This window comes from Urocitellus parryii, chromosome 1, assembly GCF_045843805.1.
Source record: "Urocitellus parryii isolate mUroPar1 chromosome 1, mUroPar1.hap1, whole genome shotgun sequence".
Lineage (NCBI taxonomy): Eukaryota > Metazoa > Chordata > Mammalia > Rodentia > Sciuridae > Urocitellus > Urocitellus parryii.
The window spans coordinates 88,998,023-89,021,870 of NC_135531.1; the positions used below are offsets into that span (position 1 = coordinate 88,998,023).

General features: G+C 32.5%; 1 protein-coding gene and 1 pseudogene across 1 annotated transcript in view; one reads left to right on the forward strand and one right to left on the reverse strand.

The window, feature by feature from the left end:
* The window catches only part of Fer (FER tyrosine kinase), a 414,004-nt gene that overhangs the window by 81,887 nt on the left and 308,269 nt on the right, over window positions 1-23,848 (forward strand). The window contains exons 6-9 of the mRNA XM_026391317.2: window positions 5,067-5,250; window positions 9,117-9,254; window positions 9,826-9,945; window positions 15,874-15,996. Of these exons, the coding sequence (XP_026247102.1) occupies window positions 5,067-5,250; window positions 9,117-9,254; window positions 9,826-9,945; window positions 15,874-15,996 (565 nt within the window). The remainder of the gene's footprint in view (window positions 1-5,066; window positions 5,251-9,116; window positions 9,255-9,825; window positions 9,946-15,873; window positions 15,997-23,848) is intronic.
* LOC113184572 (dual specificity protein phosphatase 18-like) lies at window positions 3,398-3,949 on the reverse strand (annotated as a pseudogene).

Consider the following 23,848-nt stretch of genomic DNA (forward strand, 5'->3'; position numbering starts at 1 on the left):
AAACTCTTTATTCATACCTACAAGGGAAGGAGAAAGATATAGATAGGTATTGTGCATACTATAAGCATACCACACAACTGAATATAGAAGTATATGTAAGTGGTAGAATATCCTTTCTCCCAAAAAAACCTAATATAAAACCTCAAATTCAATATTAAACATCAAGGTGTTTTTGAAGAATTTATTGTTATTATTTTAATGTAATGAAATTCTGCATTGGATGTTTTCTTCAAAGGCATCTAATTTTTATTTTGTTAATAACCATTGTTCAGCTGATAATAATTAGATTTTGGCTATATTATTCTTCTTCCAATTGTGAAGACACTGTACCTAATAAAGAAAAAAAAAAAGCATCTGGGAAATTCTGAACTTTTCCCATGTTATTTTGTATTATAAAATCTTAGTGAGTTTTGTTTATTTTGTGAATCATTCTGCACCAGATAGAAAGACAGATGGGTAGTGTGAAGTTCAAATATCTGGGCAAATAGGAAGACAGACGGATGGTTTAAATGGTTTAACTATCTCCATGAAAATGTTTGTGTGGACAGCATGACTCTTGAAGTTATACTAAACATTTAAGAAATTAATTAGGTATAATAGAGTTCATTAAAAAATAATAATGTTTGAAAAATGTGACATTAAATATGGAATTAATTAGTTATGCCTTTTGAACTGCCAATAACAACAAATTAGAATAAAATACTCAATTACTCTTGCTTAGAAACTATTTGCTTTACTTTCTTATTATAAACATGTAGACTGTAGAAAAGTTTTTATTACTTGGAACTAATTTATCTGGATACTTCTACATGATCTTTGGAACTGTTGGCAGATTAATTTGTTTAATTTCAAGTAACAGAAATTAAAAATGGTGAATCAAAACAAAAGACAAAGACATCAAAAACCTTAAAATGGTCCTTAGGGCAGGAATATGACTGCTCTGGCAGCTTCTGTACCAGGAGGTAATGAACTTTTCACTCATTTTCAGGCATTAGTGTTGCTTAGCTTCTAGCTGAGATGGTTTTCTTTATGATCTGGTGGGGATCTTGGATTTTGGGAGTCAGCTTTATAAAGGAGTCTCTATCTTTTGTTGGTAGAGAGCAACAGGGGTTTTTTATAGGAAGACTTCAGGGATGGCTGTAGATGTGTCAATTGCATTAATTCTTGGGGATATAATGAAATGTATTTCTGCAAGAATAATGCTAAGTAGCAATGTTCTGTGACAAAATTATTATAGTAAAAACATGTGGGATGATATGTTCCTCAGAATGTTAAAAATCATTCATGATTAGTATTATTGAAGTGATTTACTAATTGCTAAGTTAATAAGATTATCCCACATGCATACAGAATAAGTCAAAATGTCTCTAGGGATTTATGTTAACTGAGGCAAACAAATTATTGGGTTCTGATTAACAATTCTTCGAAATTCAAAGTTCAAGTAAAATAGAATTTTTTAAAAAAATCCTTGGGCATACCTCAAAGTGAGCAGAATTATTAATATTTAAGTTATATATGATTATTATACTGGTTCATGACATAAAATGGTTAATCATATGGGTTGTAATAAAAAATATAAAAAACCACCTCTTTAGTGGTTTAAGTTTCGTTCCCCCGCCCCCCCCCCCCCCCCCCCCCGTGATTTTCTTCAGGTACAAACTAAATTAAAATACTTGTTCCACTCCTGCTACTCTTAGTGGTAGAATCTGTTTCCAGTCAGAAGTGAAAAAAATTAGGAAAGATATTCTGGCAAAAAAATTATTTTCTCATGAGAAGTTCTTAATGTTTTAAAGTAATATAGATCTTTTGTGGTAACATTTTGTGAAATACCTTGGACAGTTATTCAAATGTGTGCAGGAGCCACCTAGTAATGGGCTATGACTAAAGAATTGTATTCTGAAGAATAATCAGGTGCACCTCTCTAGGAGGTGATGGTTATAGGACTTGGAAATACTAGAATTTGTTGGTAGTGGATATATACTAGTTTGATGGAAATAATACACACAGAGACACACACACACACACACACATATACAAATATATGAAGCTGTCAAAAATTCTTAAGATCTATTTCTGGGGTCAGGATTAATTGGCAGAACTTCCTTAGAAGGAGAACAGAAATTAATATTTTTTTAAAAAAATTCTTAAGCTGAATTGATAAGAAATATTTATTTGAATTGTCCCCAAAGTTCCAGATTTGCTTAAAAGTTCTACTTTTCCTATGTTCACATATGAACACTTGACCAGTGAATCTCCACATCATGTAAAACCACAAGAATGGGATCCTAATTAGAATAAATTATGCTCCATGTATGTATAATATGTCAAAATACACTCTACTGTCATGTATATCTAAGAAAATCAAATAAAAAGTTTGATAAATTTACATGTTCATTCACTTACATTGGCAATCTATAAATACTTTCTAAATTGTTTTAGTTGAAGAAGCACACAAAAAAAACTTTAACTCATGACATTTTTGGTATCTCTCAGACCTCTCCCAATTCAAGTCTCAATTTCTGTGCTTGGTTATCAAGTCATTTAGCACCTAGAGTGGTCCTTCTCATCAGATATATTTCCTCCCTCCTTTCCTCAATACTCTCATAGTCTTTCCTTGCCTGTGTAACATTGCTTATTCTTTTTTTTTGTGACATGGAAAAATATCAATATTATCAATAAATTCCATTTATTTATTTATTTATTTTTTTATTGGTTGCTCAAAACATTACAATGATCTTGACATATCATATATCATACATTTGATTTAAATGGAGTATGAATTCTTATTTTATTATTTTTTTAATACAGTAGAATGCTTTATTTGAAAACTATCTCTATAAGTCTTATCTAGAAAACCAGAGTGGGGCCAGTGTGGTGAAAATGGACATGGGGTTGCGTGGGGTCCCTAGGATTCCTAGAGCATTGCTTAAAGGCAGCTTATCTACTAGGTTGGCACTTAATGTGAAATGTTTAGTGGCTGCCATGATGCTTAAGGCTCTGGCGTTGGGTTTGAGGAAAGTGTAATTGTAGCAGACCCATTCTGAGTAGGTCAGTCTGGGGAAGGGCAGCACGACACAGGCCTGTCATAAGCACTGGGGTGCTGGTCTGTTTGTCCTCAGTACCACCTGCCTTACTTAACCCTCTGGTCAGTAGCCATAGCCTGTTAGTCATAGGGTAGAAAACTTATCTTCACTGTCTAACAATTAATGAGTTTGATCTTCAATGATATGGATTACGAAGTTGAAAGCTATAGCAACTCTTTTTTTCTTGCCCTTATAAAAGGAATCATCTGGTGTATTTGTGTATCAACAAAGGTAGATTGTTCACGTTTGTATCCTGGTATAGGATCAACAACAGGTCTGTACACTGACTTTAAAGAAAGGAGCTGGGGGATGATTTACAGTGGAATCACCAAATGGATCTCCTTCTCATAGATGTCAGGGATCACTTCCATTAGGGAGTTACCATGTGCACAGTATTCTGGCCAAACACCTGGAACTCGTAGTAGATGAGCTGCTCCCAAAAGACTTTGTTTGTTTGGATGATGGGCCAGCTTGACTTGGTTCCTATGTGGGCATCTTGCTTGGTACTTCACGGGGTAAGCAAGGCACAAAGTGACTGAGAGATTCACCCCCGCAGCACACTGTTAGCAGCATAAGGCCCTGCTTCATTTCCACATTGTAAATGTGGTCGGGGATGGGGTCAAAGAAGACAGAGCTGTGAGATGGGTGCATTAACCACAGGCAGCTGTGTGTACTGGATATCCTCATGGAAAGTATTACCACTTCCTCCCAGATGTTGATGGTGAGGTGATATGGTTTCTGGACAGCAAGAGCTTGTTTTTGGCAGCTATACCATTGCTGATATAGAGGCTTCTGGTGATCTTTGAGAGGCCAGTGACTGAGGGCTACTAGAACTGAACCTGGAAGGTACACAGAGGCACTGTCATCAAAGGTGTGGGTCAGCAGTTGGCCACATGTGAGGCCTGCATCTTTCTGCTAGGATGTGTCCATGGCAAATTTAAAAGCATGTTGTGAGCCTGGCATGGTGGCACAGGTCTGTAATTCCAGCAACAGAAGAGGCTGAGGCAGGAGGATGGCAAGTTCAAGACCAGTCTCAGCAATTTAGTGAGATCTTCTCTACTTTAGGAGTGTGAGGGGGTTAATTCTTGAAGCAGTGGCACTGCAAATCCCCCAGCAAGGGTATCTAAAATAAAGACCAGTTCAGGTCCTGGCTACAATCTCCACTGGCTCAGTACTCTGGTTTCTGTAGCAGTGGTTTCTCTTCATGGGGAAGAATTGGCTGTTCAGGACTTCAGAGAAATCTTGGCTTCTCTTCTATGCCAAGTGCAACTCTGCCAGTACTTACCAGGTTATCACAGCCCACCTAGTGGAGAAGTACCAATATTGCTTATTTTTCTGCCTGTGATGCTATTCTAATTTACCAGGCTCTATGACAACCCAAAGTACATGTATGAAGACATGGGGGGAGGGGGAAAGAACCTTGTTTTTAAATACTGAATTTCAAATGTTTAGCATAGTTTCTAGTAGTGTTCAGTTAATAACATTCATTGAGAGGGACAAAATATTGTTCTTTACGTCATATACTTTTCCATACATGCCATATATTTTAAGGTCTATTTTCTCCACAAAGCCTCCTTTGACTAACCTTGGCTTTATTAATATCTCAAACATAGACCTCAACATTTAACATTATTTACAGCCATTTTTGATTTCTTGGTTGTACAATTTCACGTGCACTGCTATTCTGATTTGGTTTAAGCTTCTTGAAGATGAGAGGATCAAGTATCAGTAATTTTTGTGTTGTACATACATTTTGATTCACCGAATATTTGGTGTACATCATGCCCCCTTCTTAGCAACCTGCATGCTAAATACACATAAATAGTACCTTATATAAAGCCTAACACATAATATGAAACTAAAAAATCTTTAGTTTATTATTCATAAAATGTGTGAAATAAAATAGTGGTAATTCAGATGGTACATAGTGAAGAAAAAACTTTTCCTTACCTTTTTGCTAACTTTCTTCACTCTTTATTTCAGGGAAGGAAACAGAAAAGGCCAAGGAACGTTATGACAAAGCTACAATGAAACTTCATATGTTGCATAATCAGTACGTATTGGCACTAAAAGGGGCACAGCTTCATCAGAATCAGTATCATGACACCACACTTCCTCTGCTTCTGGATTCCTTACAAAAGATGCAAGAAGAGATGATAAGAGCTCTGTAAGATATGTTTCCTATTCATCATAAAATCACATTGAAAATTATTTCAAAATATTTTCTACCCCAGTTAAGCTTCTGCTCTGTGAGTTTTTTTTTTTTTTACCCAGCACAATGGGTATGTCAGATCTGTGTAATCTTCTTCCTTCATTTTGGGATCATCTACTAAACCTTCTGGCTAGTCCCCAAATGGATCTTCTATCCTGTGTTTTTGTTTTGTTCCAGTTAGCTGAATATTTAAATTAAAAAAAATAATTCATTGGTTGACATATTCTCTGTTCCCAAAGGGTTGAACATTGAAATCTTGAACTGAGAAGCTTTAAGGAAATATTTTTTGAAGGTTTATTTAGGCTTCTTGCTATTTCTTTCTTTATTTTTTGGTATGAGGTTAAAATCAACAAATGCTTATTGAGGTTTTACTGTATACAAATTATACTACTTGCTACTTAGGGATATAGAGATGTGCAGGCACAATTTTTCTTTAAGGAGCTAGCAGTAATCAATAAGTCACTTGCACACACACATTTACCATATATATTGATGTAAGACAATAGAAAAAGATAAGCCACATGTTGGTGGACTTCATCTTCCTTTATTAGTTGATTTTGCAATTTCCAACTGATTAGATTCAAATTTCTTTCACTGAAAATGTGTTTAGGGGAATTCTTCCATGTTAGAGTTGCTGTGCATTAGAAGTAGGGTTAGGAAAGAGAGAAAGGAAATGGGATAGTAATAAAGGAGTGTTAGAGAAGAAGAAATAAGTGTTGGATTATCTCTCAGATAGAAATAAAGTTCATAAATCATGGTGAATTATGAGAAAAGGAACTTGGGCCAGTTCGGATTCTTATATTTAATTAATTTATCTGTAATTATGTAAATTAGAAAATGAATTCTTAGTCTAGTGTACTTTGAAATGTAGCGGTAAATTAATATAAAAGGTAATTGTGAGCATTTTTCAAGTTTTAAGAGGAATCCTGAATTGGGCTTGGTGGCACACAGACTGTAATCCCAACAGCTCTGGAGGCTGAGGTAGGAGGATCGCAAGTTCACAGCCAGCCTTAGCAACTTAGTGGGACCCTAAGCAACTTAGCAAAACCCTGTCTCGAAATAGAAAATAAAAGCGAGCTGGGATGTGGCTCAGTGGTTAAGTGCCCCTGGGTTCAATCCCTGGTTAAAAAAAATGTGGGACAGCTTGAATATTTAATGAGTGCCAAAGAAACTATTAGATTAGAATGATAATTTCTAAAACAAAGCTATAACAAATTGTATATTATGTTGTAGTTTGCAGAGCACTTTCATGTGTGTTTGTTCACAAACTCATTTGTTCTGTCCAGTATCCTGAAGAGTTAGGAAGATAAGTTTATATCCAAGGTTTATTTGTGACAGATACATCAGTACTGGCCGAAGATCACAAAGCTAAGAGGTGGTAGATCTGGACTTGAAACGAGGTCTACTGATTATCTCAACATTCTTTCCATTAATATATTAGTAGGTTGAATAGCATGACCCCCAAATTTATATGTACCTTTATGACCTTGTTTGGAAGTAGGTCTTTGTAGATGTAGTAAGTAGTTAAGGATATCAAGATGCGATTGTTCTGGATTTAGGGTAGTCTTGAAATTCAATGACTATAGTCTTTATAAGAAGAAAGTACTCAGGGGAATGCAAACATGGATAGCTATTTGAAGACTGAGGTGGAGTTTGGAATTAGGCTGCCACAAGCCAAGGAATAACTGGTGTCACCCAAAACCGGAGATTTTAATTGTGTTAGGAATTTCTTTTTTACAAATTAGAAAATTCTAAAATGTTGCAAATTGTGCTGGATCACACATTTCCTATTTGATTAATTATACAGAAGGGGAAATGTTTAAAATGTTTCCTAATACCTGTTACCCTGATATTAATTAACCTTAGTAAATGGCTTCATTGTTGCTTTTGAACAACTCTCTGATGTCTAACAGATTCTGTACAACTACATCTCTTTGTATTATATTGTCCCATTCACAGAGAAACATTTCAGATAAGGGATCTAGGTTCCCAGTATTTCTTAGACAACAATGACTTCCAGAACCTCTGAAATTAGAAGATCAGATTTGTCTTTGCTGCCTTTCAGACTCTGCTTGACTTACTTTTGCTTCTCCTTATGTAAAAGTGTGAAGGTAAATAGATGTATATACTTGTTTAAAGGTCAGACTAAATTTTAGATGATAAAATTTTAGAAGAAATAAATTTTAGAGAAAATAAAGTATTTTTAATTACCTTGAATATGTAAACTTTTTATTATTGATAAAATAGTGAAATATATACTTAAAATATTTAATTCATAAATTTAGTTGCTTTACTTTAAATTACATAATTTTGGTTGAGGAATATTTTCTTTCCTACCCTCCATTTGTCAATGAGTATTTTTCAAACTGTTGACATGAATTTTCAGTAGTAGGTCTTAAAGATAACTAGAACATCTTTTTGGGACAAAACATTCCCATAGCATAGTTTCTTCACTTTGCAATACATTATTTTATACTAACATTTAAAAAATTCCAAGTTTGATGTTACCACTGAAATTGAATCCCTGAAACCCATGTGACAAGTACCCATTCATGTACTGTTGGGAGAGATTGCCACCCCCTCCCTGGTATCAATCCCAGTTTGCTTTAAGGGTGAATATTAATGATTCCTACATCAAAACTATTTAGTAATTTCCATATTGTAATCATTTTAGTCCCAGAGATATTGACTAAATATCTATTTTAATTTTTCTGTCTTTTTTTTCTTTAAATTGTATCTGTCAAGTGACTTCTGTAGTAATTTGAAAATTGCATTGCCTGAACCAGTTTTAATTTTTTTAATCCAAATACTTTATTAAAGTAGTAGAGAGAATACTTTATAATAAAGGAGCTTTGTGAGTAATGAATTTTATTTATGAATAATGATTTGAGAAAAGAAAAATAAGTAAAAATAAATAAATGCTATGTATTTATTTGAGGCATATGTAGAATAACATTATCTGTCCACACTTGCTGTTGGAGCCATTAATGACCAATGGCACTTTTGTTTTATTGGTTGTTCAAAACATTACAAAGCTCTTGACATATCATATTTCATACATTAGATTCAAGGCACTTTTTTTTTAAGTTGTATATGGCACAATACCTTTGTTTAATTTATTTATTTTTATGTGGTGCTGAGGATCAAACTCAGTGCCTCATACATGCCAGGCAAGCACTATACCACTGAGCCACAACCCCAGTCCCCAATGGCATATTTTTATAACACAGCAGTTTAAAGAAGGGGATTGGTCTTTGTGACATAATATTTTTTTTCTTTTGCATTTATTAGATCTTTCGAATTATTAGGCTAATAACTTTGATAACCTTTTTTGCTATTGAATAGAGGTCAGGAGAAAAGGTTTAAATGTCATTGAAGGTATAGAACTAGGTATTATTTACAAAAAAGAAAAAAGCTCCAGGAGTATGACAAGAACCAAGAAGTAGGGCATTTGAGAAGTGGCAGACACTGGAGAGGGATATTTAGAAGACAGGAGTTGATCAGAGGTCCATGTTATGGAATCCAAAATTTCTATGAGAATATTAAGATCTAGAAAATTATCAACACTGGCTCTGCATTTTGGACCTGTTCAATACATGTTTGAAAAGGTAATGCCTTTTTAAAGATCATTTGCAATGATTGTAGTTATTAAATGTAATCCCTCTTCTGTATTCTCCAGGTATGAAATAACATGTGCCTGAAGCTCCCATTTGTAAATTCTGGTAGTACATTTCTATGTCTGTTGTTCTGAATCCTTCTTGGGTCTGTATTTTTTTTTTGATAAAATTTTAAATGTTATAAAATTTTATTTTTGTTTTCAGAAAAGGAATATTTGATGAATACAGCCAGATAACCAGTCTTGTTACAGAAGAAATAGTGAATGTTCATAAGGAGATTCAATTGTCAGTTGAACAGATAGATCCTAACACAGAATACAATAATTTCATAGATGTTCACAGGTATGATATTTTCATTCCTCTTTAAAGATTTTTGAAAATATAATTTTTCTGCCATATAATATTTAATAAAATTAAGACAAGAAATATTTAAGAACCTATTAGTACATAGTTTATTATAGATTAATTTGTCTGCTTTTGATTTTAAAAGATTTTCTCAATGTTGATAACTATTTTATATAATTATATTTAAAAATTCGTTAATTATTGTATTATTGCTTTAATCCACATTTAGTATATGAAATTATTCTTCTTTTTTAACATTTATATAGAATACTGTGATTTTACATGTGCATTAAACTTCTCAGATACCAATTACTTTTTTTCATCTATGCATCTTATTTTAAGCATATTAAAATTGTGATGGGATGAAACAGGTTAATATTTGTTTTCTGTAGAGAAGGAAAGTAAAGCTGAAGTTACTTGGTTAGACCTTTGGGTTTATTTGTACTTTTTGTGTTTACTTTGTTAATATAATTTTGAATAAGAATAAATATTCTGCCTTTGGTGTATACAAAGATATATTTTGTTAATATGCTAATACTGATCAGAATTATTTGGCATACTTTACTAGAACAACAGCTGCTCAAGAACAAGAAATTGAGTTTGATACTTCCTTATTAGAAGAAAATGAAAACCTTCAGGCAAATGAGATCATGTGGAATAATTTAACAGCAGAAAGTTTGCAAGTAATGTAAGTATTTAGAAAATCTGAACAGTTTAAAGATTAGTCTTATTGTTATCTTATAATTTATCATATTTAAAACCCCCGTTTTTCAAGTAATAAAAAGTAAATTTGTTTAGAGTGACATATTTTGAGAAATATGTTAATTTTATTCATTGTCACTAATTTTGATAATTCTGAAAATCAAAGTTTTGTGATGTTAAATTAATTTGCCTAATTATTGCTAATATTTTATATTGGAATAATGATTTATTTTTCAAAGAGAGAGAGAGAGTGTGTGTGTCTGTGTGTTTTGTTTTGCAGTACTAGGGATTGAACTCAGAGGTATTTGACCAGTAAGCAGTAACTCCAGCCCTTTATTTATTTATTTTTTGAATTTTGAGATGTTCTAAATTGCTGGAGTTGGTCTTGAACTTATGATCCTTCTGCCTCAGCCTCTCAAGAGGCTGGGATTATAGGTGTTTGCCATTGTGCTTGGCAACATTTTATCCTCACTACTTATTGGCAGAACCATTTTGGAAATAAGGACACTAGTTGTTAGAGATAGGAAAGACATTGATGTCAGAACATTTAGCACAGAATTTGAGTTTTAATTGAGTTCTCTCTAGAATCAAGGATGTCTTCTATTATAGAAGTGTCTACAAAATCAGTTTCTTCTTTGTTGTTTCTGTTACATAAAGTTTTAAAGGAGTTTTAACAAATCTTATTGTGTCTTTTAGTATTTTTCAAATGTTAAAGGCAATTAATAGTGCTTTTTGAATTTATAAAATATAATTAAGACACTATACTGTTAAATATTTAACATCTCCTGATTTTGTTCAGGGATAACACAAAGAAATGTATTTGTTTATTTATTTAGGTACTGGGGATTTAACTCAGGGGTGCTTAATCTCTGAGCCACAGCCTCAGTCCTTTTTGTATTTTATTTAGAGACAGGGCTCCTTAAGTTTCTTAGGGCCTTGCTGAGTTGCTGAGGCTGGCTTTGAACTCATGATCCTCCTGTCTCAGCCTTCCATGCTGCTGGATTATGGGTGCATGCCACAGCGCCTGACCAAGAAATATTTGTATATTTATTTAATTATTTATTTTTTAAGTTTTAAAATATTTTTTTAACTTTTTTTAAAAAAAATTTTTATTAGTTGCTCAAAACATTACAGTGATCTTGACAAATGGGGTATGTAATCTTAATCTTATTTTTCCACGTGTACAGATTGCAGGATCACGTTGGTTATACAGTCACGTTTATACATAGGGCCATACTAGTGATAAAAGAAATATTTATTAATAAGCATTGTTACTGCTTATCTTTGTGTCAAAACCATAGCTAGAAGTGGTTATGTACTCATTTTTCTTCAATATTGAACTTATAATTATTTCACTTATCAAATTTTACCCCCAATAACATTATTCAAAAGTTCTCATCTAATGTAATTAATCTCCTTCAGTTATTCAGTTACATTTTAGTGGTATATATAATTATCTCAGGTAGGATTGTAAAATTAGTTTTGTAAAAATTAGTTTGTAAAGGTGTTTGAAATATCTGCTCAGATAGAATTGAAGGAACTAACAAATGCTTTTGCACAAATCACCTGTTCAAGATGTGGGTTTAGTAACTATGGAGGACTTGCCACTGGTGAGAGGAGTAGAGGCATGGGAGTATCCTGAATTAGATTTTTCTGGCAGCTATATTAAATTTCTTGAAGCTGTTCCCCAAGTTTTTGATGCCCTCTACAGGGGTCTCTTTGACTATTGACTTTGGCCATTGACATTTACAATGAGAGCTATTTCTAAACTGGTAGTTTTCACCTGGTCAGATTTTGTCCTCCAGGGAACATTTGACAATTTCTGGAAAAATTAGCCACTGATGCTACTAAGTATCCAATGGTGTACTGGACAGTTTCCCAGGACAAAAAATTATGTGGCAACAATATCAATAGTGTTGAGGTTGAGAAACTGTACTGTGTAAGCAACAAATGAATTGAACTCATGGTGCAAGATGGTTGGTAGAGTTTCTGAATTCCTGTGTAATGAGATATTCCATTCGTTAATTCATATATTACATGGTAAAATATGGCATAAACTGCCACTGATTTTTTTTTTATCACTATCTTACTCCCAGATAACATATTTAGTTAACAAAATAATTTTGCTATGTATTTAAAGTTGTAAAGGTTAGTACCTTCAAGAAGTTTATACTAAAATTGATAATTTACTTAATAAACGCCAAAAAGAATGAACATATAAATATTGGGTTATATAATGTGGTAAAATTTAAAAAGCTACCTGTTATGAGCTTTTGTAATCAGAGATTTTATAACTGAAGAAGAATTTGTTTTTTTTTTTCTTTTCAGGGTATAATGAGGATAGAATTAGTTATACTTATAAATCATTGTTTCTTAATCATGGTGATAAAACAGTGAACAAAATATCATTAATTAAGATAATAAATATTTGTTAATATGCTCTAAGATTTAATTGCTTACATCTTACTGAGAAAAAAAATTGAGCTACATTTCATTGCATTGTCTTCAGGATGAGTTTAAGATTACAGTTCAAAAATTTTATTCCAAGAAAGAGTCACTTGATATGTTTATTGGAAATGTTAAGATAAATTTAAGATATTTGAATGTAAGAGTTACTTTTTTGTTACTGTAGTGTTAACATGTTAGAGTTAACACCTATACTTTCCTGAAGACATTAAAATTGTTAATTTATTGATTGTATTGAAATATTTCATTAGGAATGAAAGGAACAGATAGCTATTAGAAAAATAAATACAAATCTCCAGTGATTATGTGAAAAGATATACTTCATTGACAAAGAAATATAAATGAAAAAGAAACTATTTTACTTATCAGATTGGCAAAGATGTAAGTAATTTGATAATATTCAATGTTTTGTAAGGCATAAAGAAATGAGGGCCTGGGATTGTGGCTCAGCGGTGGAGCCCTCTCCTAGCACGGGCAGGACCCGGGTTCGATCCTCAGTACCACATAAAAAATAAAGGCATTGTGTTGTGTCCATCTACACCTAAAAAATATAAATATTAAAATATTAAAAAAATTAAGAAATGAACCCTCTTATAAAGTATTGGCAGAAATGTAAATTGATATAATATCTGCCAAATTATTTAAGTAAAACTGGACAGATTACTTAAATCCTGTATGATAGAAATCTAATGACATAATCTATTCATGACAAAGTTATTGCCTTAACCTGTCTAAACATGTATCACAAAAAAATTTATCATAATCTCATTATCTGCATGTCAGCTATATTTATATTGGTGTGTACGCCAAGAAGAGTTAAATTTAATGATTTATAGAATTATTTCCTTTTTATAAGAGGAGTGTTTGCATGGTATATTACCCTGTGGTGGTAGGCTGTTTCTCAGGCTCTGATAACAACTGGCACTGTACATCTGAAGTTGTATTCTTCCCATCAAACATAGTTTTAGGTTGCATTATTTTCAGACTTGAATTTGAAGATTCTTTCTTTGCTCTGTTATCTATAACTACTCTTTTGCCACGTCAACAACCTCTTTTTTATTGGATCTACCTTCTTTGCCAAATGCGGGAAAGGGTACTATATATAAGAATATATTAAAAATAAGAATTGATTTTTATCAGACATATTCTAAAATTGAATATTCAAATATTTCTTCTTATTCAATCACTGTTTAATTAAATAACTTGGAAATCATTATTTTAGTTCATTAAGTAATTTAAATAGTCAGGATATAAAATTATGAACATAAAAATATATTTAAATGTTCATTGTGATTTTTGTTATTTTGGATAGATGAAGCATATATTTGAGATTTATTGCAAACTTTAATGGAGTTATGAACTGGCACATTAGCAGTTTATAGCAAATCATAGATAGGTTATTCCAAAATAATGTGAACATTACTGTGCTTGTCAAAGGAGTAATTTTGGTTGATTTTAGCAAAATAGTCAAGTTAAGGTCTTATTTTGTTTTTTTGTTCATTCTATTTTCTAATTTCATGTGAAGTATTATTATTATATTAATTCCTATCAATAGTATATATAATTCCACAAGATTGTGTAAAATGTATATATAATCTTATATTCTAAAGTAAAGCCTGGGCTAGGGTTGTGGCTCAGTGGTAGAGTGCTCACTTAGCATGTGTGAAGCACTGGGGATCGATTCTAAGCAGCACATAAAAAATAAATAAAATAAAGGTATTGTGTCCATCTACAACTTAAAAAAATTAACAAACAAAGCAAAACAAAGCCCAACTTCAGACCTCATGCTTCTCACTACATTTTTACAAATTTAAAATCATAACAGGTTTAGCATTTATTATGGAATATAACGTAGGATCTCTTAAATGAAGAATATAAATTTTCTATGTGGAAAAGTGATTCTCCCAGATCTTGCAGGGCATGAGTTAATAATCTGTATGTAGCCTATGAACCAATTCATCTTGCTGCCTATTCTTATGCAGCCCATGAGCTAAGAATTCTGTTTATTTTTAAATGGTTGAAAGGAAATCAAAGAGAAATTTACTTTGTGTCACCTGAAAATTACATGAAATTTGAATATCAGAGTATATAAATAAAGTTTTATTGGTACATAGTCATGTTTATTCATTTACCTGTTGTCTCTGGGTGATTTCCTGTTGCAACAGCAGGGTCAAGCAGTTGTGTTGTGATAGCAACCATATTTGGCAGTCTCATGACGTCACACCACTGCTTGGCACAATACAAATTAGAGTGACACAGTTATAATTCAGAACCATTTTGAGTGTGACATGTATTGGCATACTGCAGCATTTTATTTACTTTTTATTATCAGTTCATGCCTATTGTGTCAAAACAAGAAGAGAATGGATTTTGAATGCCTTACTTTTAAGGCAAAGTAGAGTGTAGATTGTTTTGTTACTGAATTACATGGCAAAGCCATGTAATTGTGTTTATTATGCAATGATATTATGCCTGCTATGTTCTGGCTGAACTTAATTAAAGTCATATGCTCATGGATCAATATTGATATATGCTGGTACCAATCTCTGTGAAGAGACATTTCCAGAGTGAAGTATGTAAAATCTCATTGTATATCTGCATTAACAGATGAGCATTTACAGTTGATTTTGATAAGCACTAACTTTAAGCCCCAAAGAAGAGAAGTATTATCACCTATAAATGATTAATAGGCTAATATTACAATAAATTGTTTTCAATTATTATTCTATTTTAAATTTACCAACAAAATATTTGTGAATATTTATTTTCTATCTTTTTTATATGACTACCTACATAATATCCTTGATTTTACTTTTTGGTGGCAAAACCCAAATACATACTTACTCTCCAGACCTTTATAGAAAACATTGGCTTCTATTGTTTAGGATTACACCAACTTAACTGATCCAACTATGGGAATCAATGTGTATCCAACAGGATGTCAAATATTCAATATTCCCTCACGTCTGAAACAGATACTTGTTTTACCAAGTCTGTTTCTGGTTTTTCTGACTTATAGTCTTAGCTCAGGATTGCTCTCTGGTTGAATATGTATAGAATTTTATTCAGCTGTTTTTTTATTTACTTAATCCTCATCTTTCTTCTTTCTCACTTTGTTTCCATTTTTCTTTTTTGTAGTTTAATTTGTCTAATTTGATGAAATTAGACTTTTTACACCAACACTGCCCATGAATACTTCTTGGAAATATTAAAATGTTCTCTATTGGTATGCAGTGTTCTCATTGAGTGAGGTAAACTACTAGTCACATTTCAATTTAGCACTTGAAGCATGGCTAATGCAACCAAGGAATGGACATTTTAATTCAAATTAAGTTACATGTGGCTCTTATTCTAGATATCACAGTGTTAGATTGTGAGCGCTTTCTTGGTAAGTGTAAAGTCTACATAATTAATGTGTTGATTGATAATGTTGAAATTGCCATTCTAGGTTGAAAACTTTAGCTGAAGAACTTATGCAGACACAGCAGATGCTTCTAAACAAGGAGGAGGCTGTCCTGGAGCTAGAGAAGAGAATTGAAGAGTCTTCTAAGACCTGTGAAAAGAAGTCTGAGTGAGTAAAAGAAAAACAACTGAAGCAAGAAAGCTTAATTGATGAAATTTTATACAAATCGTTCTGTGTTACAACCAAAACATTTCCAGAAATGGAAACTTCAATTTAAGTATAAATCTTTGTATAATTGAGTTAATTTCTAGGACTCTTGAAAAATGCTTCTGCATTTTTGTAGATGTGGTGTGCCCTAGAAAGTGATGCCATGTTTTTGAAAATAGATTGATCATGTTTCGATATTTTAACAGTTTGAACTATGTTTTGAAAGACCCCTCTACATAAAGCTCTCTTTACTTTCCCACATTCATTTTTACCAAATGCACTATGAATCCCTTTATTAAAGTGTCAGACCAATATTAGCCAGAAACTGGTTTGTACTGTGTTAAAAGGAAGCAGACAAACCGATTAGAAAATAGTAATCTGATTCACCTATGCAAATCTCCCTGAGGTTTGTTGTGTTGTTTTTGTTTTACTATTGTTTGTCTGGCTGATTTCCGGATTGTAAATATCTTCCTGGGTTTCTGAGTTTACATATCTTGGTATATTATTCCTTTCACTAATTATAGTGTCTTTTCTGTTCCTTCAAAATTTAAATTTTGATCTATAACCTTAAATTACTGATCTGATAGGTAATGGCATGCATCAACAACAATGGTTGCTGGTATGATTTCTCTAATCCTGACTTGCTATCATACTCTCACAACTTGTTTGACTCTCAAGGAATTTGTGATGTGTTGGATTTTTCCGGTCTACACACTTGCTCTTATTTCTGCACAAATTTACAAATATTCTTTGCTTCTGTGAAATTTATGATCCTCTTGTTCTGCTCATTATTGTAAGCAGATGGACTTATATACTGCAGAAAAAATTAGAAACATTAGGTGATAACTCCCTTATTATGGGGGAACTAGACATCCACACCTATTCACATTAGCATTCATTCTTTTTCCTTGTTTCAACTGAGTTTTCTTGTTCTGAGTTTATTTCTTGTGATATTTTAGAAATTATCGTATGATCTCTTACTTTCCCATAAATTTTACACTATTTTATATATTATTTTTACCTCCACCCCCAAAGTTGTGCTCATTTTTTATATGTACTCAAGTCTTAGTTCCAAAAAACAATTTTTACCTCCCTACTTTCCAACCCCCTCACTGTTTTTTTCCTTCAGTGCGTGGGATTGAACCCTAAGGCCTTGTGCATACTAGGATGTGCTCTTCCACTGAATTATGCCCCCAACTCCCAAGACTCATTTTTAGTCTCCATATTTCCCCAGTTATTATCTTTGCCTTCTGTTCTTTTGGTTTAAAGTTGTTCTAAGAGTGTTGCACTCACCATGTCAATTCCCACTTAGTTTTCAACTTACATATAATTTTTCCCTATTGCTCTAGAAATAGGTGTGTTAAGATTACCAGTGACCTCTTCTTTGATAACTGTCTTTCCTGATCTTTCAACAGTATCTGACTTTGCTGCTTCATGTTCTTTCCTTTCCCTTTACATTTGGAACCCAAGATGCCAGATTATTCCTATTTTGCTGGTCATTTCTTTGCCAGCTCAATCTTCTCCACTCACTCAATCCATTATGGAGTAACTAAAATCATGACCATTTGCTTTGTCACTCTTCTCCCTGACCTCTTACTCTAGGTAATCTTCTGAAGATGGCCCAAGTTTTTTTACTCTCAGATTTTTTGGCTACTTGTTAGCCCATTTGGGATGTCTTAGAAGTTATCCTACATTGCCCATGTATAAGTCTAAATTTAAAAATCTCAATATAGCTGAACCAAACCTCATCTAGTTTACTCTTACTATACTCTATTTCAGTGAAAGACACTAGCATCTTTCCTGTTATAACATAGAATATTGAGTCCTGCTTCTCTTATTTATACTGTATTTCTTATACAATTTGGTATTAAATTTCTGTCATAGTCAGTTTGGGATTCTATAATAAAGTACCATAGACAAGGTGACTTGTAAATAATATTCTTTATTTTTCATAGTTCTAAAGGCTGGAAGACTAAGATCAGGGTGCGTTACTGGTTGGGTTCTCCTATGGACCTTTTACAGATGGCTGTCTTCTTGTATCCTTATGTGGCCAATTGAGAATGAAATGATTATCTTGGGTCCCTTTTAAAAGGACACTAATTCTATTCATGAGGAGACCACCCTCATAGCCTAATTACCTTCCAAAGGCCTCACCTTCTAAAACCATCATGTAGGGGTTGGATTTTAGCATATGAATTTTGGAAGCATATAATCATTCTATCTATTACAATATCATTTTGGAATGAGTATGCCTTTTAAAAGCAAAGGAGAATGGAGCTGGGGTTGTGGCTCAGGGATAGAGCTCTTGCCTAGCATGTTCAAGGGTGCTGGGTTTGATCCTCAGCACCACATAAAAATAAATAAATAAAGGTATTGTGCAACTAAAAAAAAAGCAAAGGAGAATGAAACTAATCAAACTATGTATGTGCATATACAAGTATGGCACAATGAGACCCATTATTCTGTAGAAATTATTAGGTACCAATAAAAACAAAAAAGAGAACAGAAAGATTTGAGTTACATTGGGCATTCATTTAATCTAGAAACTTTCAGCATTGCATCAACAGAAGATTCTTTTTGAATTATGAAAATAAAACTTAATCATCACACTTATAAAATTCAACTTTTGCTCTTCTCTATTGGTGAATGTATATCTTTACATGTTTACAAATAACCAAATTGTTTTTTCTTTTATAGTTTTACAAATGCACACAATATAAATGTCTCCTATTTTAAAGTTTAGTGAATGTAAAGAAAGACATCAGGGCTGGGCACAGTGGTGCACACCTGTAATCGCTGTGATTTAGAGGATGAGGCAGGAGACTCACAAGTTCAAAGCCAGCCTCTGCAACTTAGTGAGGGCCTAAGCAACTTAGTGAGACCTATTTCAAAATTAAAAATTAAAATGAGCTGAGGAAGTGGCCCAGTGGTAAAGTGAACCTGGGTTCAGTCCCCAGTACCAAAACAAACAACCAACAACAAAAAAAAAGAAAGACAATTGGGTATGCTGATCCCTTTTTTCTAGGATGTCTGAGTATATATTTGCTAGAGAAGGTAATCTTTACAGTTTTTCTTAATCTGGAAGTTTGGGACTTTTTAAAAATGTGTTTTCTTAATTCAGTTATTTGTATCTTTTCATTTACACTATGGTGCAGTCTTTTTCCTTCATTTATTTGTATTTATTAGAAGATGAGAATAAGAGTAAAGGAGAATGAACTTGATAGGTGATGGGAATATGGAAAGTAGCATTTCTTGAATTTTTACTTTGTATCACATACTATGTTGGAAATGATAAAATCTCACTGAATGTTATTTTTCTATTCCTTCTTCATAATGGCCTATATTTTACCTGTAGGACTTTGAGAATTTATATTACTTACCTATGACCACATATAAGTTTTAGAAAATGTATTAGTTTCTGATTCCAAAGCTTCTATCTTTTTGATCATAGTTTTTATTGATCTTATGATTTTAATAGCATACTTAGAAATATGTTAGAGGGGAGTGTCACGTTTGCCAAGCTTTTCAGGGTATGAAACCCAATTTCTGTTAGCCTGTGTTACCATGGAATTTTTATTGTTTGCTTCAGGATAAAATCTTGACAATATTAAGTATATTATATAACTAAATGGTCACTGCTAAATCCCATTCATTTATACATTGGAGTGGTTGATGTTTGCCTTTGCATTATTTGTTAAAATATTTCACTAAAAAAAATCTTAAAAGGATCCTAGGGTGATGTGTTTGGATTTTATTTCTTAAGGTTTCTTGGGTACTTCCTGTTTTTGTGACCATCTGTATATATCTGTACATGTATATTTAAATACATATATAATCAAAATAAGTTTTTATCTGGTTTTAAATTGGTTTAGACTTATTGTTACTTATAGCTTTGTTAGCAACCTATACTATATTACTTGAAAATAATGCAAACGTATTATATTTCTTTATGAATACTAAAAATATTCCATATTAGATATTCACATTCTTAAGTCATTTCTAAATTAGTTTGCTTATAGAATAATTTGCCCTATCAAATGATAATAAGCGACTAAAATCAAATTCTTTAAATTTGATTTTAATATAAATATTTCACAGCATCGTCTAATATTTACAACTCCTGAAGGAGTATAACAAGTCTTATCCTCAAAACAGATATTTTTAGATAATTATACATTAACATGTAATAATAAGAAACAATATAGAGAGATTCCTTGTACCTTATAGTCAATTTCTTCCATGGTAATATCTTGAAAAACTTTAAAATAATATTAAAACCCAGGTTTTGACATTGACCACAAAATACAAAACATCAGATATGTGATTTACAAATAGTTTTTCTCCCAGTCTGTAGCTTCATTTTCATTTTCTTGACAAAATCTTTTAGAAGAAAATTAAATTTTGGGCTGGGGATGTGGCTCAAGCGGTAGCGTGTTCGCCTGGCATGTGTGGGGCACTAGGTTTGATCCTCAGCACCCCATAAAAATAAAATAAAAGATGTTGTGTCCACCGAAAACTGAAAAATAAATATTAAAAAAACCTCTCTCTCTCTCTCTTCAAAAAAAAGAAGAAAATTAAATTTTAATATAGTCCAATTTATTTCACCTTTTGTGATTTATTCTTTTGGTATCAAGTCTAAAAGTTCTTTGCCTAATTAGACCTTGAATTTTTTTACATTTTGCTAAAAATTTAATAGTTTTAGATTTTATATTTAAGTCCATGACCCATTTTTATATATATATGATTTGTTCTTTTTAGTTGTACATGACAGTAGAATGTATTTTGGCATATCATACATACATGGATTATAATTTCTCATTTTTATGGTTGTACATGATGTGGAGTTACACTGGTTGTGTATTCATATATGAACATAGTAAAGTTATGGTCAACTCATTCTACTGACTTTCCCATTCCCATCCCCTCTCCCTTCCCCACATGCCCCCCTGTCCAATTTGGTGAACCTCCACTCCTCCCTCCCTATTGCCTATTGTGAGTCAACATCTGAATATCAGAGAACATTTGGCCTTTGGTTTTTGAAGGTTGGCTTATTTCACTTAGAATAATAGTCTCCCGTTCCATTCATTTACTGGTAAATGCCATGATTTCATTCTTTTTTTTTGGGGGGGGGTTAAGTAATATTCCTTTGTGTATATGTATCACATTTTCTTTATCCATTAATCTGTTGAAGGCCACATGGTTTGGATCCATAGCTTAGCTATTGTGAGTTAAGCTGCTATGAACATTGATGTGGCTGCAACACTGTATTATGCTGATTTTAAGTCCTTTGTATATATACCATGGAGTGGGATAACTGGGTTAAGTGGTGGTTCCATTCAAAGTTTTCTGAGGAATCTCCACACTGCTTTCCAGAGTGATTGCACTAATTTGTGGTCTCACCAAAAATGTATATCTTTTTCCTCACATCCTCACCAATTTGTTATTTGTATTCCTGATAATTGCCATTTTGACTAGGAGTGACGTGGAATCTCAGTATAGTTTCAATTTGCATTTCTTAAATTGCTAGAGATATTGAATATTTTTCATATATTGTTGATTGATTATTTCTTCTTCTGTGAAGTATCTGTTTAGTTTCTTAACCTATTTATTGATTAGGTTATTTTGTGTGTGTGTGTGTGTGTGTGTGTGTTAAATTTTTTGAGTTCTTTATATATCCTGGAGATTAATGCTCTATTTGAGGTGCATATGGTAAATATTTTCTCCCATTTCTGTAAGCTCTCTCTTCATATTACTGATTGTTTTCCTTTGCAGAGAAGAAACGTTTTAGTTTCATTCAATCTAATTTATTGATTCCTGATTTTTCTTCTTGTACTTTAGGAGTCTTGTTAAGGAAGTTAGTTCCTAAGTCAACATGGTAGAGATTTGGGCCTACTTTTTCTTCTATTAGGTGCAGGGTCTCTGTTCTAGTGCCTAAGTTCTTGATCCATATTGAGTTGATTTTTCTGCATAGTGAGAGATAGGATTTTAGTTTCATTTTGCTACACATTGATATCTAGTTTTTCCAGCACCATTTGTTGAAGAGGATATCTTTTTCCAATGTATGTTTTTGGCACCTTTGTCTAGTAGTCTAGTATGAGATAACTGTATTTGTGTGTGTTTGTGTCTGACTGTTGGTCTACATATGTGTTTTGGTGACAATATCTTGCTGTGTTTTTTTTGTTTTTGTTTTTGTTTTTTGTTTTTTACTGTGGCTCTGTAGTATAATTTAAGGTTTGGTATTGTGATCCCTCCTGCTTCAGTTTTCTTGCTGAGGATTGGTTTGGCTACTCTGGGCCTCTTATTTTTCCAAACAAATTTCATGACTGCCTCTTCTATTTCTATAAAGAATGTCATTGGAACCTTAATAAGAATTGCATTAAATCTGTATAGTGTTTTTTGGTAGTTTGGCCATTTGACAATATTAATTCTCATTTCCCATTTTAAGATAACTTAAAAGTATTATACATATGTGATAATATCCATATTATCTTTTTATGGTAATTTAAAAGCATATACATACCTGTACATATACAAACACACACACACAAATTTATTCAATTATATTTCTTTAGGTCTGAATGAGCTTTATGCACTAAAAGCAATGTATTTATAGGAATGATTTCTTGTGGAGTCTTCTTTACTTTTTCCAGCTTCTAAAGGCTATCTTCCTTCTCTTGGTTTGGCCTCTCAGCACATTGTTTTTTCCCCTATCATTTCAGTTGTCAACTGCCCTTTCTGAAATTGTCTCTTGTCTTCCTCTTATGAGGATAGTTAAGTTACTTGGGGTCATTTGGGATAATCCAGGATAATATACCCATATTAAAATTTTTAACTTAATCATATCTAGACATTTTTTTTTTTTTTTTTTTTTTGCTGTGTGAGATAACTTATTCTATTGGTTTTGGAAATGAGCATCTGGTCATCTTTAGGGGACTGTTTTTCAGTTTGCCACAGGTTCAAGATAGAGTCAAATTTATGCTGTTTACTCCCATAAATAGATGTTTTTAAAAATTATATTTGGGTACTCATTAACATTTACTTTTTTGGTAATTATTATGCCTTGTTATTTCATATTTCACTTTTGCAAAGCTTATTTTCATTCTTTTAATTTATTTTTTACATTTTCCCATTTGTCTTTATGAAGTACTGCTAACAGTACTATATTGTTATTTTCAAGTATACCCCTCTGTTTGTTTTGTCCACATTTAAAAAATAATTTAAATTGTTACTTAGTTACTTATTATCATTTTCTTTTCTTTGCTTTTCTTTTCTCCCCTCTCTCTCCCTCCCTCTCTCTCTCTCTCTCTCTCTCTCTCTCTCTCTCTCTCTCTTTCTTTCTTTTTTTGGCTAGGAAGATGCAAAGAAGAAACCCTTAAGAAGCTCTTAGTATAGAGTAGATGTAATTTTTTCTAGGACTTGGGTCCTTAAAACATTCTGTTCACTAAAGTGATTATATTAACAAGTCATGTTTCTCTGGAAGGATTCCCTAAGACATCAAAATACAAATTTATTGTAAAAAAGCAATTACTGACTAATAAGCAAACCAGCATGAATTTACCAAGAAATCTGTGCAGATTTAGAAAATAGGCCATGGACTTAGAATGATGGTGATATAAATGATAATTATCATTTATTGAATTCTACTATTTAGAGTAATCTGTCTTCTGGACATTTCTAGGTCTCCTACAAATATTCTCACTCATTAGTTCAATTTTCCCAAGCACTGTTCTCCACATTTCTGTTGGTATATCTTCCCCTGAAACTCAATGCAATATAAAGACTTGCTTTCTTTATAGTAGTCATGAGCTTACAC